The 14,580-nt window shown below is 35.2% G+C and overlaps 1 protein-coding gene across 1 annotated transcript in view; it reads left to right on the top strand.

Moving 5' to 3' along the window:
• Nucleotides 1-1,191: 1,191 nt before the first annotated feature.
• The window catches only part of parp8 (poly (ADP-ribose) polymerase family, member 8), a 104,494-nt gene continuing 91,105 nt past the window's right edge, over nt 1,192-14,580 (top strand). The window contains exons 1-2 of the mRNA XM_015365111.2: nt 1,192-1,560; nt 2,255-2,309. Coding sequence (XP_015220597.1) covers nt 1,470-1,560; nt 2,255-2,309 — 146 coding nt within the window. The 5' untranslated portion in view covers nt 1,192-1,469. The remainder of the gene's footprint in view (nt 1,561-2,254; nt 2,310-14,580) is intronic.

The following is a 14,580-nucleotide window of genomic DNA, read 5'->3' as shown; positions in this document are numbered from 1 at the left end:
GAAGTGCCTCCTGTTCTTGGTATTGAATAAATTTCCAAATAGTTTCCATTTGTGTCCTCTGGCTCGTATTTCTGTTTATTCTGAGGAATTCCACTTGGTTGACTTTGCCAATACTCCAGTGAAGTTCAGCATTATATTGTATATTATTATTGGTTGTCAGAAGGAACATTTGTTGCTGGCAAGTTAAGCATTAATGTCTAGAAATGTTTATGGTTAAAGAGATTTTTTGAATAGGTGGAGTTTAAAAGAATAGAAAAAAATCTTGTGAAGATTATGTTAGGAAGAGTTTTTTTCCCATTTGTATAAAGGGGTGGAGTGGTGGCACTGTAGCTAAAGATCTGTGCCTGTGGCTAGAAGGTTGCTGATTCAAATCCCACAGTCGGCAGAGGAATCCTACTCTGTTTGTCTCCTGCGCAAGGCCCTTAACTGAGACAGGTGGAAAAGAAATGGCTAAAGGCATAGTGAACTCTACCAAAGGATGACCTTAATTATTGTAGTTGGGATTTTAGTATATTCTTATTTACTGAATGTGGGGACATAAAAATTGTAGAGTAATGTAAACTCTTTGAATAAATAAGTCTTTCAGTAAAATGCACAGCTGTTATCATGGTTAGCACCAGGAAATGCTTTAACAATAAGTGATTTTTTGGATTCTGAATCTTAATATTTAGCAGTTGAGTGCTTGCTATTGTTACATGTTGCTTGAATTCTCCAATTAGCAATAAATGGGAGATCACACTGTTGTAGGGATTTGTCTAATATTCACTTCTTTCACAGTTTGTTTTTATAATTACAGATTTGATTAACAGACATCAATCAAACCTTTTCTAGTACTTGGGCAAAATCAGAAGAAATCCAAAAAAAATCTCCTAACCAAACCCACAAAGACAAGAAAATTGCAAGAAATGTGTTCTAGGCATGAATCTATTTTTTTTACATAGTACATGACATAATAATTATTGGAGACTTATTATGACACTTGTGCGACTTAGTATAACATCTGACCTGTGCAGTTCAATTATTTTGCAGATTGTATTCAGCACCAGTTCAAATATACCAATGTGATAATAAATTCAAAACAGGTCATTTAGAAATAACGGATTTTGAGCGTCAGTTTCACTTTAAGACTAGCTTCTGCTATAGCTTTCGAAATCGCCATTGTTGGGTTTAGCAGTGTGAGGTGGAGTGGAGGTTGTGGCTTCCGGTATAAAAAGCTATCACCAATATACATCGAGGAGAGGGTGCTGTTGAGTTCTGGTGCTTTTCATCTGTGAACCTATTGTTGCAAGAGAAAATACAGAAGCAAGGTTCGCTTGACACACCTGGGATTTTATAAACAGCCACAGTTAATGAATATTGCTCTGCCTTTCTAAAAAAAAACAGTCTTTTGGAATGTATAAATCCTGAAAGGGAAGACAGTATTTTTTACAGTAAATAATAAAACAAGTCATCCCAGGGGTTTTTATTTCATGGGGATGTGTTCAAGGCAAGAGAGAATTCAAAAAGACGTCGACATCGTGATCCAAAGGTGCAAGGCAGAGAAAGACTGCCTGTTTTCTGGTGAGTTTCCTACTTTTGCGTTGTGGGTATTACTAACCATTATATATTTACATGCAAAAACATTAACTACGTATATATACATATTACATGATTTTACCAAAGATATAGAGGAATGAACTTATCGTTTGCCACATCGTGACCTGAAAAAAAGATGTTTTTTTCTGTTCTTTTTTAAAATAAAAATGCAAAGTGATGGTTTTAAAAGGAAACGTAAGATCTGATAAAGCAATGTAGAATTAATTCTGTACTGTTTGTTCTTGTTTTAATCAAAGTAAAATGTCACTATATAATAATGCATGAATGTGTTGAAATGATATATTTAATTTGTAATTATAAATGTATAGATGGAAAACAACCAGAAAACATTATCATGCTAGTCATGACGTTAGCTTGAGCATTTAATAGAATACAGTGCCTTCTAACAATCAGTTAGCTGGAGCATTCTGTGAAAAACACATTGACTGAAAAAAAGAATTCCATATGGAATACTGTTTCAGACAGAATTATTCCGTGAATATTCATTATTAGTTCTCTTCATCCGTTGTCAGTGGAAATCCCTTCTGATGTTGCCATGGCAACTGCACTTGTTGAAAAGGGACTTTTCCTGCGGTTGTATTCTTTCTTTTCCTTTGTGAGTACTGTATTGATTGTACCTGTCGTTATTACCTGACGGGCGTTTCTTCTTTTATTTCAGATTTCCGATACTCGGACTCCACCTTTACGTTCACATACTCAAGGGGCTCTAAAAGGCAAGTTAACGCTGCGTTTTAATTATGTCTTTTTCAGTCGTCCAAGTTGCTATTAATGCAAGGCTACTTCGGTAGGTTTCACCCACTGTATATTGCACAAAAAGTTCATGATAACTAAGGCTGACGACTGCTCATGAGTTTCGGACGTGGTGTTATTTAACTGAGAGAGCAGTGGTACTTTATAGAACAGACATGGGTGTCGAAATCCCCCCCCCCCCCCCCCCCATATGTTATTTATTAATATATTCTAATATTAATTAGTATTAATTGATGCTAATATTTAAAGATAATCTTATATGGGGTAAAAAAATCCTGAGCTTTGCACTAAACAAAACATAACATCTAGCATCAATGTACCTTTTCATGATTCCCTTGTGGTTAGTCTCTTTGTTTCACAAATGTCACTATTTGTATGGTGTATATTGCATGAACTGACTTCTTGGAAACATTATCAAGAATCACCTCATTACCAGGCATGGAAATAAGAAAATATTTTCCAGCTGAGTGATAGTGATTCTATGTCATGAATGGCCATACTGACATATTTGAAGACAAAAATGTTCAGGACAGGAGCCATCAAAAGTGAAAGTTACCAACTGGCAGGATGTTTTGCCAAATAAAATGATAAGCAGAAGAGTGTAGTGGAAAGACTCACACATCCTAAGATGTGTTGCCAACCCATAACAATGCGATGCTCATTTAATCAAGCTGATACTCTCTTATGTACTTGTTCACTAAACTTATCACAAACCAGTGGTGGAACATTTTCTAAGAGTATCTCAAGCCTGTTGTAGAAAAGACTGAATTCAGATGATCTCATAGGCCCATTTGTCCTGGAGTACTGTTTGTCTGCTTGGAATTTGTTAGTTAGTCTAGGTAGAGGATATTCACCATTGTCAATGAAAAAGAAAAAAATTATAAAAACAAGAATGATTTTCATTCAAGCTTCACCTTTTGTCAATTGAAGAGCCTTTTCTGTCAGTACCACGTTTCAGGGCCACAGGCTGGTGATAGAAGTGATCACATGTTAGCCCATTGCTATACAGGTTATAATTTGATTTTCTGACTGTAGCCTGTCATGAAAGAAGACCTCATATCTTTAAGGTCCAAGTTTCACAGCACATCACATCTGCTACTGTAGCTGATCATGGCCAGCTTTGTTCTGTACATCTAAAAACATCTCTAGAACAACTCACTGAATTACTTGAACTTTGTAACTGACACAATATTCCATTTCTGGCTTTGCCTCCTCTGTACCTACTGTACTATAACTGTCTTCACATTTCAAATATTAGCTTCTTCTACCTGATGTTTACAGCAGTACGTGGTTCTTGGATAAATTTGAAACCTCATTTACTCTGAGTGAAATTCACTTATTCTGCTTGCTTGATAATGTTAAATAAGTTTGGTTTATTAAGTAAAACAAGGATTTGGTTCCTTGTTTACCTAGTTATGCCCCTCTGTACTCAATGTATTTAAGATAACATACATTTCTGTACCTTAATGGTCCTGTTTAAAGAAGGTAGTGAAGACTACAAGGGATATTAAATTGTTTGGATTTTTGTAGAGAATTTGATAGATCATTAAAATTGATCTACTTTTTATTGGTAATGTTTGTGCTCACAACTAGGTTAATTAACATATCCTACATGTAAACCTAAAATTGAATCAGGTGACCATCAATCCAATTAAGAGCAAATTCCCTTTTGCAAATGCTACGTTCTATAACTTATGTGTGTCTCAAAACAGTACACTAAGATTAGAAAGGTAATTGTTTTTATAGTGTATGGTCCACAAAGTGTAATTGAGAATACTGAACTCTGAAGATGAGTAATTGACTTGTGCATGTTTATTAATAACACAGTAATACTGCATTTGACACTTTGATACTACACGATCTAGTTTGTTTGGTAAGCTCATAATTGCTTAGAATTGTTTTTAGCATTTTTATTGAAATTAGCCACATTAGAAACTGGCTAATTATTACCACATTTTTTTATTCTGTGTATAAAACAAATCCATTTGGGAAATTGTAGATTAATTTGTTTTTTTTTTGTTTAATTTGCATTATTAAAATTATAAATACCACAACATTGCTTTTTTGTGACATTGTTCATTTGAAACACACATGCAGAAATGCCTGTTTTTTATAGTATAAAATAATACATTAAAATTAGTCTACAATTTCCATTCAGAATTCTCTCAATTTTTACATTTGTGACTGTATTTCCCACAGTTTTCTAGTTCTTGTGCTGTTCATGCTTGCTTAATTGCCATTTTGTTTAAAATGTAATGCTATGAGTCATATTCTTGATATAGAAAAAATAAAAGCGAGTGACATTCCTTTTAAAGCAAAACTTGGGCGCAAAATAATTAGGAACGTAGGGGTACGCGGCAACAGTGGATGGCTGCTTAAGGGGAGATAATTATGTTTCTGAAAATATAAGAGCAAGAAAGGAGCTTCTTCAGTTTCAGAACTGTATCTGAGTGTCGAATGGATAAATTATTACTGCAGTTGTATTAATTGTTGATGCACATTATTTGATGTGAATTTAGCAGTACTGTTATTTCATTTGCTGTTTTCCTGTGGATTGCCACATTGATTTCTTGCCATTCTGCACTGAAGGGGAGGCTTGTAAATTGTATGTTAACCATAGGTTAATACCAAAGTTAATTATCCATTTCACAATGCAACAGTAGATACATTTTAGCACAATTTAGACCCATGCAACTTTTTGCTGCCGAGCTTTCATTCCCCATCTCGGTATAAAGGCTATCTGAAAAGAAGCTGAAACCATCCACTTTCAGAAGTGATAGTGTTATTGGTTATATGATTAAAGCCTTTCTGTCTGCCACTTGCCCTTGTTAACACTGACCTGTGCTTTATGTTACTTGTGTTTTTGTTGTTCTTTTTTTTTCTTTTTATGGTTTTGTCAACTGTGCAACATTGGTGTAAGCCAGTTGTAGGCCAGGTCATCACAGTGAATGACAAATTTTCCTCAACTGAATCATTTCTTTAAAACAGAACCGCAGTCCCAATTTCTCAGACCGGTTATTAAATCTTGGTACCAAATAAATTAATTGACGGTATTGCAAAAGTTTAACAAATGTCAAATTAAGTGCAAAATCGAAGACTTTGTGAAGTATTGAATGGGTGCCATTTTGATGCAGGCAGAAGAATGTATGATTGCATAAGTAGAATTTATGATTGCATAAGTACAGGTTGTGCTGTAGACATTTCATCCCATTGTGATCTTCGTGCAGAGTTAACCACCTCAAAGTTGATATGGTGAATTTGATTCAATTGCTCATTCAAATCAGCTGTTCAGGTGATGGCACCAGCTATGACACAGCAAGTCCTCCAAAAATATACTGCAAGTCCTGATAGAGTTTTTTCTTTGGTGGTGATTTTATGGTAATTCACACTTAAAAAGTAAATGAAAGAGCATTTTTGCAAAACTCATAACTGAATATGGGTGTATTTTAGTTGGCTGGCAGGTGGCTCTTTTTCGCAATACTTGGATAAAGTAAAAAACTCGGCCTTGTATGTGTCAGACTCATGAAAATATGTCAAATTAATTTGCTTGGTGTAAGGCATGTTAACAGTGTACTACAGCGTACAATGATAGGGCCACTTTTGCATCACCAGAATTTTTGTTCCCTCATTCTGAATTGCAGACAATGCCAGTGACGGCAGTGTGGAGCTATTCGCACATGGAAAGTGCGTGTCTTTTGGGATGTGAATTTGAATTTGATGTGGGTTTGAAATGCACTCGTGAATTGCCAATTTATTATATTCTTGAAGTGTCAAAATAGCATTGCAGTTCCTCTTTAAATAAATAGTTTTTTTTAATTTGTTGTTGTTATTCTAGCTTTTAGAACTAGGTCTACTGGAGATTCCAGAGCTGAGTGGAATCATTGGGTAAGCCAGATTCCCTGGGCAGTCAGCCTGTGGTGCTTTTTGGCAAGAAGGCACAAAGAGGGTTGAGCAAATGTGTGTAGAATGAGAGACTTGCCATGGCCTTCATTATTGATCATTTATCCATTTATCCAAGAACCCTATACAAGGCGGAAGAATCATAAACAAAAAGTCAGCATTTCCTAAAGCACATAAAATAAGGATTGAAGTTTAGCCCATCTGCTTTACTTGGTTGCTAGTAGATAATTGATCTGATGATCTCACCCAGCTATTTCTTGAAAGAAGCCAGAGTTTTGTTTAAGTTGCAGTTAAATAATCATTCCATTATTTTTTGTGTTACAAAAAAAAATATGGAGCTTCATTCTAGGCAAGTTACATTTGATTTATGCATTCAATGTAATGCTTTATATATATAGACATGTGTTACAAAATTGTGTCCAAAAGCAATAGCTGTTTGGAAAGCTGACTGTTATGGCTTCTGTCCAATGGCTAGAACTGCTAAGAACATAAGAATGATTACAAACAAGAGGGAGCCATTTGCTCATTCTTGATCTGAAGATCTAATCCAGACTTTTCTTGAACAAAGATAGAGTATCAACATGGCTGAGGAGCTTTTTTCAAACTCCCACAAGCCATGCAAACAAAAGTGGTCAGTGCAAAAAGAGAAAAACTAATTAAAAGAGAAACAAGACTGATAGATCAAGATTCCAAGACACAATTCCAACCTTAACTATGCTGCTGATTTCATTTCCTCATTGAATCTCTTCAATAAAGAACCTAGTGGCAAGAAACTAGTGTGGATTGAAAAGAATGAGCTTGAAAAATGTGTCATGTGAGAATGCCATTGGAAAAGCCTGAAATGGAAATGTATTTGAATGTAATGGTGGAAATGAGTATGAAGCACAAATGAACAAGATGTACGGTTATGCTTGTCTTTTGGAATTGCTGGGCTACGATTTAGATAAGTCTGTCCTAGAATGGAATTTTTATTGTTAGATAACAGCAGGTGATATTTCTGCACTGGAGTTGATTTCTGTGCAATATAAAGACCTGCTTATGTTTCAGTATAGACTTGCTGAGGCTCTGATATATGGCACCATGAAGCGTACTAAAGGAGTATAATTAGCATAGTCACAAAGAGTTGTAGCAGTGAACAGTATTGACGAAAGTTCCAGGTACACACAGTACCATGTTGCCATCATTGATGCGATTCAGAATGAGGCAAGAAAACTTCGGTGAGGTGAATTATAAACAAGCAGGCTTGTGAATACATCTCTTTCAATTCAATAGAAATATTGCTGTCGATTTCGAGACCGTTTTGCCGACAAGTACTTATTACTTGTTAACTCAGCATGCAGATCACGTTGGAACATTTCTGCGATGAGATGTCTGCTGCACAACCTGTACTTATTTGCTCGTACATCACATTACATTAGTCATTACAGCGACTAATGAGCGTGAGAATTGTGACATAAAACCTTCCCGAACTCACTCTCTTGCCCGTAGTGAGACAACATGAGACAACATGGAGACCAATCAGTACTTTCACAAAGTTCACGATTTTGTGCTTAATTCAGAATTTGTCAAATTTTGCGATACTGTCAGTTTGTTACTGGAATTTAATAACTGGTCTGATAAAAATTGGGACTGCAGTTGCCCTTTAAGTAGGGCTATGGGAAGACTGCAGTGCAATAACGTTGACAGGGTGTCCTGTAGGAAACAAGAAAATGAATGACCACAAATGAACTATACAGTAAAAATTGAAGTTTTATTATATATGCTGCCCAAGGAAGAGCTTTGTGCTATTTCCTGTCTTTTGTATAATCAAGCCATCATTGTTTTCTTCTGTTATTAAGGAGCGGTTTATTATTTTTTCATGCATTGAGGCAATAGAAGGGCTCGCTTGAGAGCTACGCGATTACATACTATTGTGGTTGCTGGATGGAAAATGATCTTGCGGTGTGTTACTATGAATAATACGTAGTCTTGTGTTCATTTTGTCTGTGTTCACACATTTATTTGACCAGGTGTCCCGCCTGGCCCGTGTGCAGCTCTGGGAAACCATGAGTGGTGGTGACAGAATATGAATATACTATAAGGATAAGAGGGTGCATACTGAAATGGATTCAGTACCCATTTATAATGAAAAATGTGCTGGAACACATGCTCTGCTTGCTCCTGAATATTTTTTATATAAGTATGTATGATAAACACAGCTTCAGAAGGAAGCCATATATGGGGGAAAAAAAAGTAGAGAGCCATTGTGCTAATTACATATTTATTACTTTGATGTTGTATGTAGTGTCTACAGTAAAACATGGAAGGTCATAGAATATTGGGGCTATTGTCCTGGCATAGTATATAAGCATGAGGGATCTCAAAAATAGTGCGCATGTCTGAAGGAACAGTATGCTTAAAATATGGATCAATGTATTTTCAAAGTTGAGGTATTAGTGAAAGAAATGGATTGGCCATGTGGAAGACTTGCCTCGGGTCTTTTGAGACAGCAGTTCAGGCAGTGTACTGTCTGCCCTCCTGCTTTGTGCCGTCATACCATTTGAAGGAAAGAAACCTTACAAATTTTATCCTTTTGTTTACTTTATTCCGTTTCTCTCTTTTTGTCAGATTTTCAGTGTTTATAATTTAAAATGATCACTGCTGTTAAATCATTAGATCAGCGATGGAGGCAAAGCAGGTTCTACGACAAAATAAAAGAGCATCCAGAAACAGGAATTTATAATGGTAGGAGAAGAAACAGAAGAAAGAGTAGAAGCCAAAACAGCCCTACAGAAGGTAATTTCAGCGCTGAAGAGTCTGACTATAGGCTTTAAGAAAGGAAATGTTGTTTTATATTTGTGGAAATACTGTTTTAGTATTTGTGGTATCCACCTAATAAAAAGAAATGTCTTTGCCTTATTATTATGGACAGGAAAATAGGTTCCCTTTTGTTTGGTATCGATTTTAGAGAGAAATTCAGTCCTAAGTAGGATCTTTTGTTTCACAAGATAACAGATTATCTTTTTTTCTTGTACAGTATTTGTGTTTCAGTAGCTGGTAAGTTTGTTCCCATGTATGTAGAAGGCGGCACTCTCGTGGATCTGTAAATAACTGTACATTGTAGTTAGGGCTGGGCGATATGGCCAAAAACATTATCACGGTAAAAATTTTCATATCAGTCGATATAGATAATTATCACGATAAATGTCAAATCATTATTTCTTTCAAGTTTAAAGGCAGATTTTTTCTCCTGAGTGAAAGTTGAAGAAACCAGACAGTTAACTGGTAAATTAAACTACTCTTTATTTTAAGAACACAACAAACACTTGCCAAACAGCAGAAGCATTAAACAAATCTGAGGTAGAGAGTATTCAAGTCTTTTTTATGTCAAAATATGCATGAGTAAAATTTACAAAATAAATATCTTAATAGAAAAATTAAATACTGCAGTGTGATAAAACACACGAAGAAGATTGCTCAGACAGACTGCAAAGTTTAAATTGCTCTGTTTTATGTCTGATCGTAAAAAGCCAAAATATCTCCAAATTACCGAAGTTGAATGACCTTTTCTGTCGACGATGTCATCGTCCTTCGAGCTGGTCGTTGGCAGCACTACATTTGCTTCAGTGTCGCTCATTTCTCCACTCTAACTACAGTCCCGTCATCCACCACCATGTGGGTAAACACCACCACGTAAGCTGCCCGGCCCGCAACACGCATGCGCACTCACGCAATATTTTGTGCGCATGCGCATATCATGCGCAGAGCATAAACATATATATCGAACATTTATCGAACTTTTGTTAAAATTATATCGAGGAAAATTATATCGAATTATCGCCCAGCCCTAATTGTAGTAGTGAAATATGAATTAATAAATGCGTAAGTTTCATTGCCTAGTTATTACTGTTATTGTTTTGTCACTGACATGGGAATGGGGTGTATAATGGATAACCTTTATTAAATTGCTTCCAAAGCAAGACCTAATTTTGATGATGACAATGGTTTTGATTTGATGTTTCTCATTTTAATCCTATTATTTTCTATCAATATGTTCTGTTTCAATTTTAACCATGCAAAGCTTTAGAGATGTCGTGGGTACCCAAAATGATGAAAAATTCCTGCTGTCCTCCTCTTGTGGTATTAAATCTGTATATGCAATAAATATTGCCCAAATTAGGTCAGATATAAGGATGTGTAACAAGAAAAAAATAGATATCAGAAACAATTGAACACATACAGTGTAACTACAATGGGTAAAGGACCACAGTGTAACCTGAAATAAAGAAGAGAACAATGGACAATAAAAAAGTGGTTTAAGTATTAAAAAATGTGGCAGTTTAAACAATTATGAGTACCAAACTATCCACAGCTTTATACAGTATATTTATAATACCCAAATATAGAAACTATCATGACAATTTAACATAAAATCAAATTTTCATGTTTCTGTATTTGTAAAATACAGGGTGGTAGATATATTGTTTTTGTATAAAAAATCCTTATGTTTAGGTCCTGTTTCAGTGTTACTGGTTTGTTTGTATAATACAAACATAATGTTCAGTCCATAGGAATGTGAGTTCCTTGTGAATTCACTGAACTATAGCTGGAATTATAACAAATAGTTATTTCTGGTGGAAGATCAGGAAGAGATTTTCACTTTTATCTTTGTGTCGACAGATTTACTTGAGCCATGAAATTAAAATGTTGTTCAATGATGTGCTTTTCAAGCTGTAAAATAAGTCATTTAAGACTTTTTTCTCATTACAAAGTATTATTATACTGGTATAAATGAGAGAATCTTTGGATCCCTCTTTGAAGATACTTAAAGCCTCTTAAAATGGAATGTTTCTGACGTTTTGTTTATTCAGTCTTATATTCATGTCTTATTTAGTGTTTGTTCAAATGAGGATTTGTCTGCCAGTGGCCTCTAAAGTGAACATATGCAGAGTAATAATTTGTCTTGTGTTGGCCACCCTTTTGGAATTAAAATGGTCAAAGTGTGTGAATATAAAATATGATCTATGACTTTGAATGTCTTCTTTTGCTCTAAACACTGTCAAATCATCAGCCAGGCTGCTGCTGGGGTTTTATAAGCAGATATGATTCAAAATATAAACCACTGTAACAGTCAAAGTAGTAGTTGGAAGGGATTTCAAATTGAGCTGGTGGCCATTAACATTACCCATCTGACTTACTGTATTTGTTACCCGCAGTAAGAGTCGTTGTGCTGCTGTTGGATGTGGGGGAAAACGGCAGTCACATATGTAAGGAAAGTGTGTGTTGGCTGCAGAGGTTGGCTGTGGCCTGTTGCAATGCAAAACAGAAGGCAGTTCCTCGTCAAAACATGAACTTAGTTAACTGGATTTCACAAAATCGAAAATGATTCACACACTTCTGCAGCGCTGCTACTGTTTGTATTTGGTGCTCGTATATCACATGCTTTTAGGGTCTTTTGATGATTGCAAATGATAATATCACAGACATGATTTCTGAAATTTATTTTGCTTTGTGCAAATATTTATATGGAAATAAACATCACCTAAGCAAAATGTTTGTTAATGACCATATTAAATTGTATTTTACATTTTGTGTACTCACAATTCTTTTCATATCATCTATATTTTAATTACATATTCTTTGCATACTGATTCAAATGATGTCGTACCTCAGATGCTGTTCAAGTCATATATAAAAGTTGTATATCAAGGAAACTTTAGGTAAAAATAAGGTCCATGCACTATAAACAATGTATAAACGAGAGGGTGTACACTATCAGACTTTTGTATTAGGATTTGCAAAGTCGTAACTATCTTAACATAAAATAACCACATTACATTCATAGTCCACTGGAAACTCAATTATGACTGCTGCACCATGGCTTGGCAGGCAAGAGTAGCACAATTTAAGAACTTTTTCCATACAGACTATTTTTCCATGCAGTGCTCGAGAGACCAGCAGCTGGATAGTGCACATCGCGCTTCAAGTTTGTTGGAATCTGAATTGAGATTGAGACTGACAGAGATGTTCATGTGTTTAGCTGTGTACCCTTTGGCCTTTCAATTGCCGCACAAAGATGACTCAGTCTGTGATTCTGCACATGTTTTTGTATGCACATTCACACTGTGCACCTTGTCTCTGCAAATATGTGAAAGTGCAAGTGCAACTCCACTGTATGGTTTTAGTGGTAATAAGTGTTCTCTCAATTCATAAAACAAACTCTAGTTTGGATACACTTGCCATACACTGAGCATCAAGTTTAATCCCTTAATTAAGTCCCTTGCTCTGTTCCTCTATCAATTTTTGGATTTCTTTTAGAAAATACACTAGAAATGCACCAGAAGCTTCTTTAACCTTTAAGGGAAAGAGACTGTTTTCTGTTCTATCTGTAGCAATCAATGTATATAAAACATAAAATCACTGACTCAAACCTTGTGCTGAGCATATTTGAGCAGTGTAGTTTTTAAAATGGTATAAATCCATACTTTTACATCAATTTATTTCTATACTCAAATTGCAAGTCTTGAACCACTCCTGAACATTGTGATAAATATGCTTATTTATAGTAAGTTGTTTAATAATTTTGATCAGTGAAGTGGCACCACTTCAGATAAGTGAGCCCTAACAAGATATATAAATAAAAAATGAACAGCAAGTAATTGTTTGAATTAATTTTTCTGTAATTTAGGTTTACAGAACATAGTACCTAGAAAAGAATATTCCTCCATAAAACCATGCTATCTGCAGTGTAATGTTAAATTTTATACAATAATTACATTTTTTGAAAACCCTAAATGTATGTAAATTCACACTTGGTAAACTTGAGACCTTAGGGGGAAAACAGGGTTAGAGGTACTGGAATCGCGATTCAACCTGTTAAAATCCCTCATACAACTTGAGACCTTATGGGGAAAACAGGGTTAGAGGTACTGGAATCGCAATTCAACGTGTTAAAATCCCTCATACAATTTTTTCACCTGTAATAAAGTGAAACTTCACAATATTGAAAAACACATTACATTGTTAAAAATAATATTTTAATTAAATACCTCATCAGTGAGAGAGGTGATTGGGCATGAGGGGATATACAGCAATAAGCTTAATTCCAGATTTGGTGAAAAAAACAACAAAATATATCATGCTCCTCCTTGTCAGTAGTAAAGTGCTCTTTAGTGATGAATCAATATGTTCATTTGCCTATGTCATTTATGTTAAGTAGAAGTGATATATTTTTTGAAGCTCTCCGTTTTTTAATTCATTGGCATAGTATTCTGTATAAACTAAGCTGGAAATACATCTTTGCCATATGCATGTCTTGAACTTTCATAATTTCAAGGTTTCATGAGTTCATGAAGAGATTTTTCATTAGATGGTGGAATAAAAACTGTTTTGTCATAAAATGACTTGCATGCAATCACCGGTTTCTCTCTATAACAGTGTTTTATACTTAATGTTTATTTCATTTTGGTACATCAACAAGTAGGATAGCATGCAAACAATCCATAATCAGAAATTTAATTTCTAGTAATAAATAAGCCTTCCACTTCGACTGTTTACTACCATGAAATGAAGTAGAGCCTTCCTGAGTCAGTGACATTAAAAAATGTCAAATCATGGATGAACAAAGGGTGATGCATTTGAGATATAGTTATTGAGTATGTACTAAATTAGACTTATTTTATAATTTGATCAATTTAAGCAGCAGAGGAAACTTTGAGTCTTCACATGGGGACCACAGAAAAATTAAAATCTGCCACGTGCTGGAACATGTAATGAAAAGTAGTCGTTTTAAAACACCAGAGCTTGGGGGACTTAACCCCATCCAAGCAACTTTCTCCCACTGAGCATAGGCAGTGGTCTATTAAGTTTATTCAACCTCATATGACTTTTCCCTCCCTAATTTCAAGAACACAAATTTAAAATTGTCCCAAGCAGTGCCAAGAATAGCGGCTTGCAGAGATTTATGTTTTGTAGCATTCCAGTATTGATGTGACTTGGGTAGATAAACAAGCAGATGAAGAAAACAGTAGTGCTGGGAGAAATGTGATGGATCCATCAGCATTGTAGACACTTTGCACCTTGTAGAACATGTGCATCTTTTTCAGTGCAAGTGAGTAAGGTAAATCAGAGTTCTTAGTCATCCTGATAAAGAAATATATCACATAGGTTTCCTTAGTCATGTTGTGAGGAATTAGACATAAGCAAGGAGACATGTTCATTGTGTTGGTAGATTTGTTCTAGTTTTGCAAACCCTTTTTCTGCATGATTGCACGTGGTATAAAGTTTCCAGAGGTCAAAAATGAAACAAGAAGATTATACTTATTTTCGTGAATATTAGGATTAACAGGCAGGAGT

This window comes from Lepisosteus oculatus, chromosome 3, assembly GCF_040954835.1.
Source record: "Lepisosteus oculatus isolate fLepOcu1 chromosome 3, fLepOcu1.hap2, whole genome shotgun sequence".
NCBI classification, from domain to species: Eukaryota; Metazoa; Chordata; class Actinopteri; order Semionotiformes; family Lepisosteidae; genus Lepisosteus; species Lepisosteus oculatus.
Note: the sequence above shows the minus strand (reverse complement) of the source record. Positions and strands in the feature narration are given on the sequence as shown.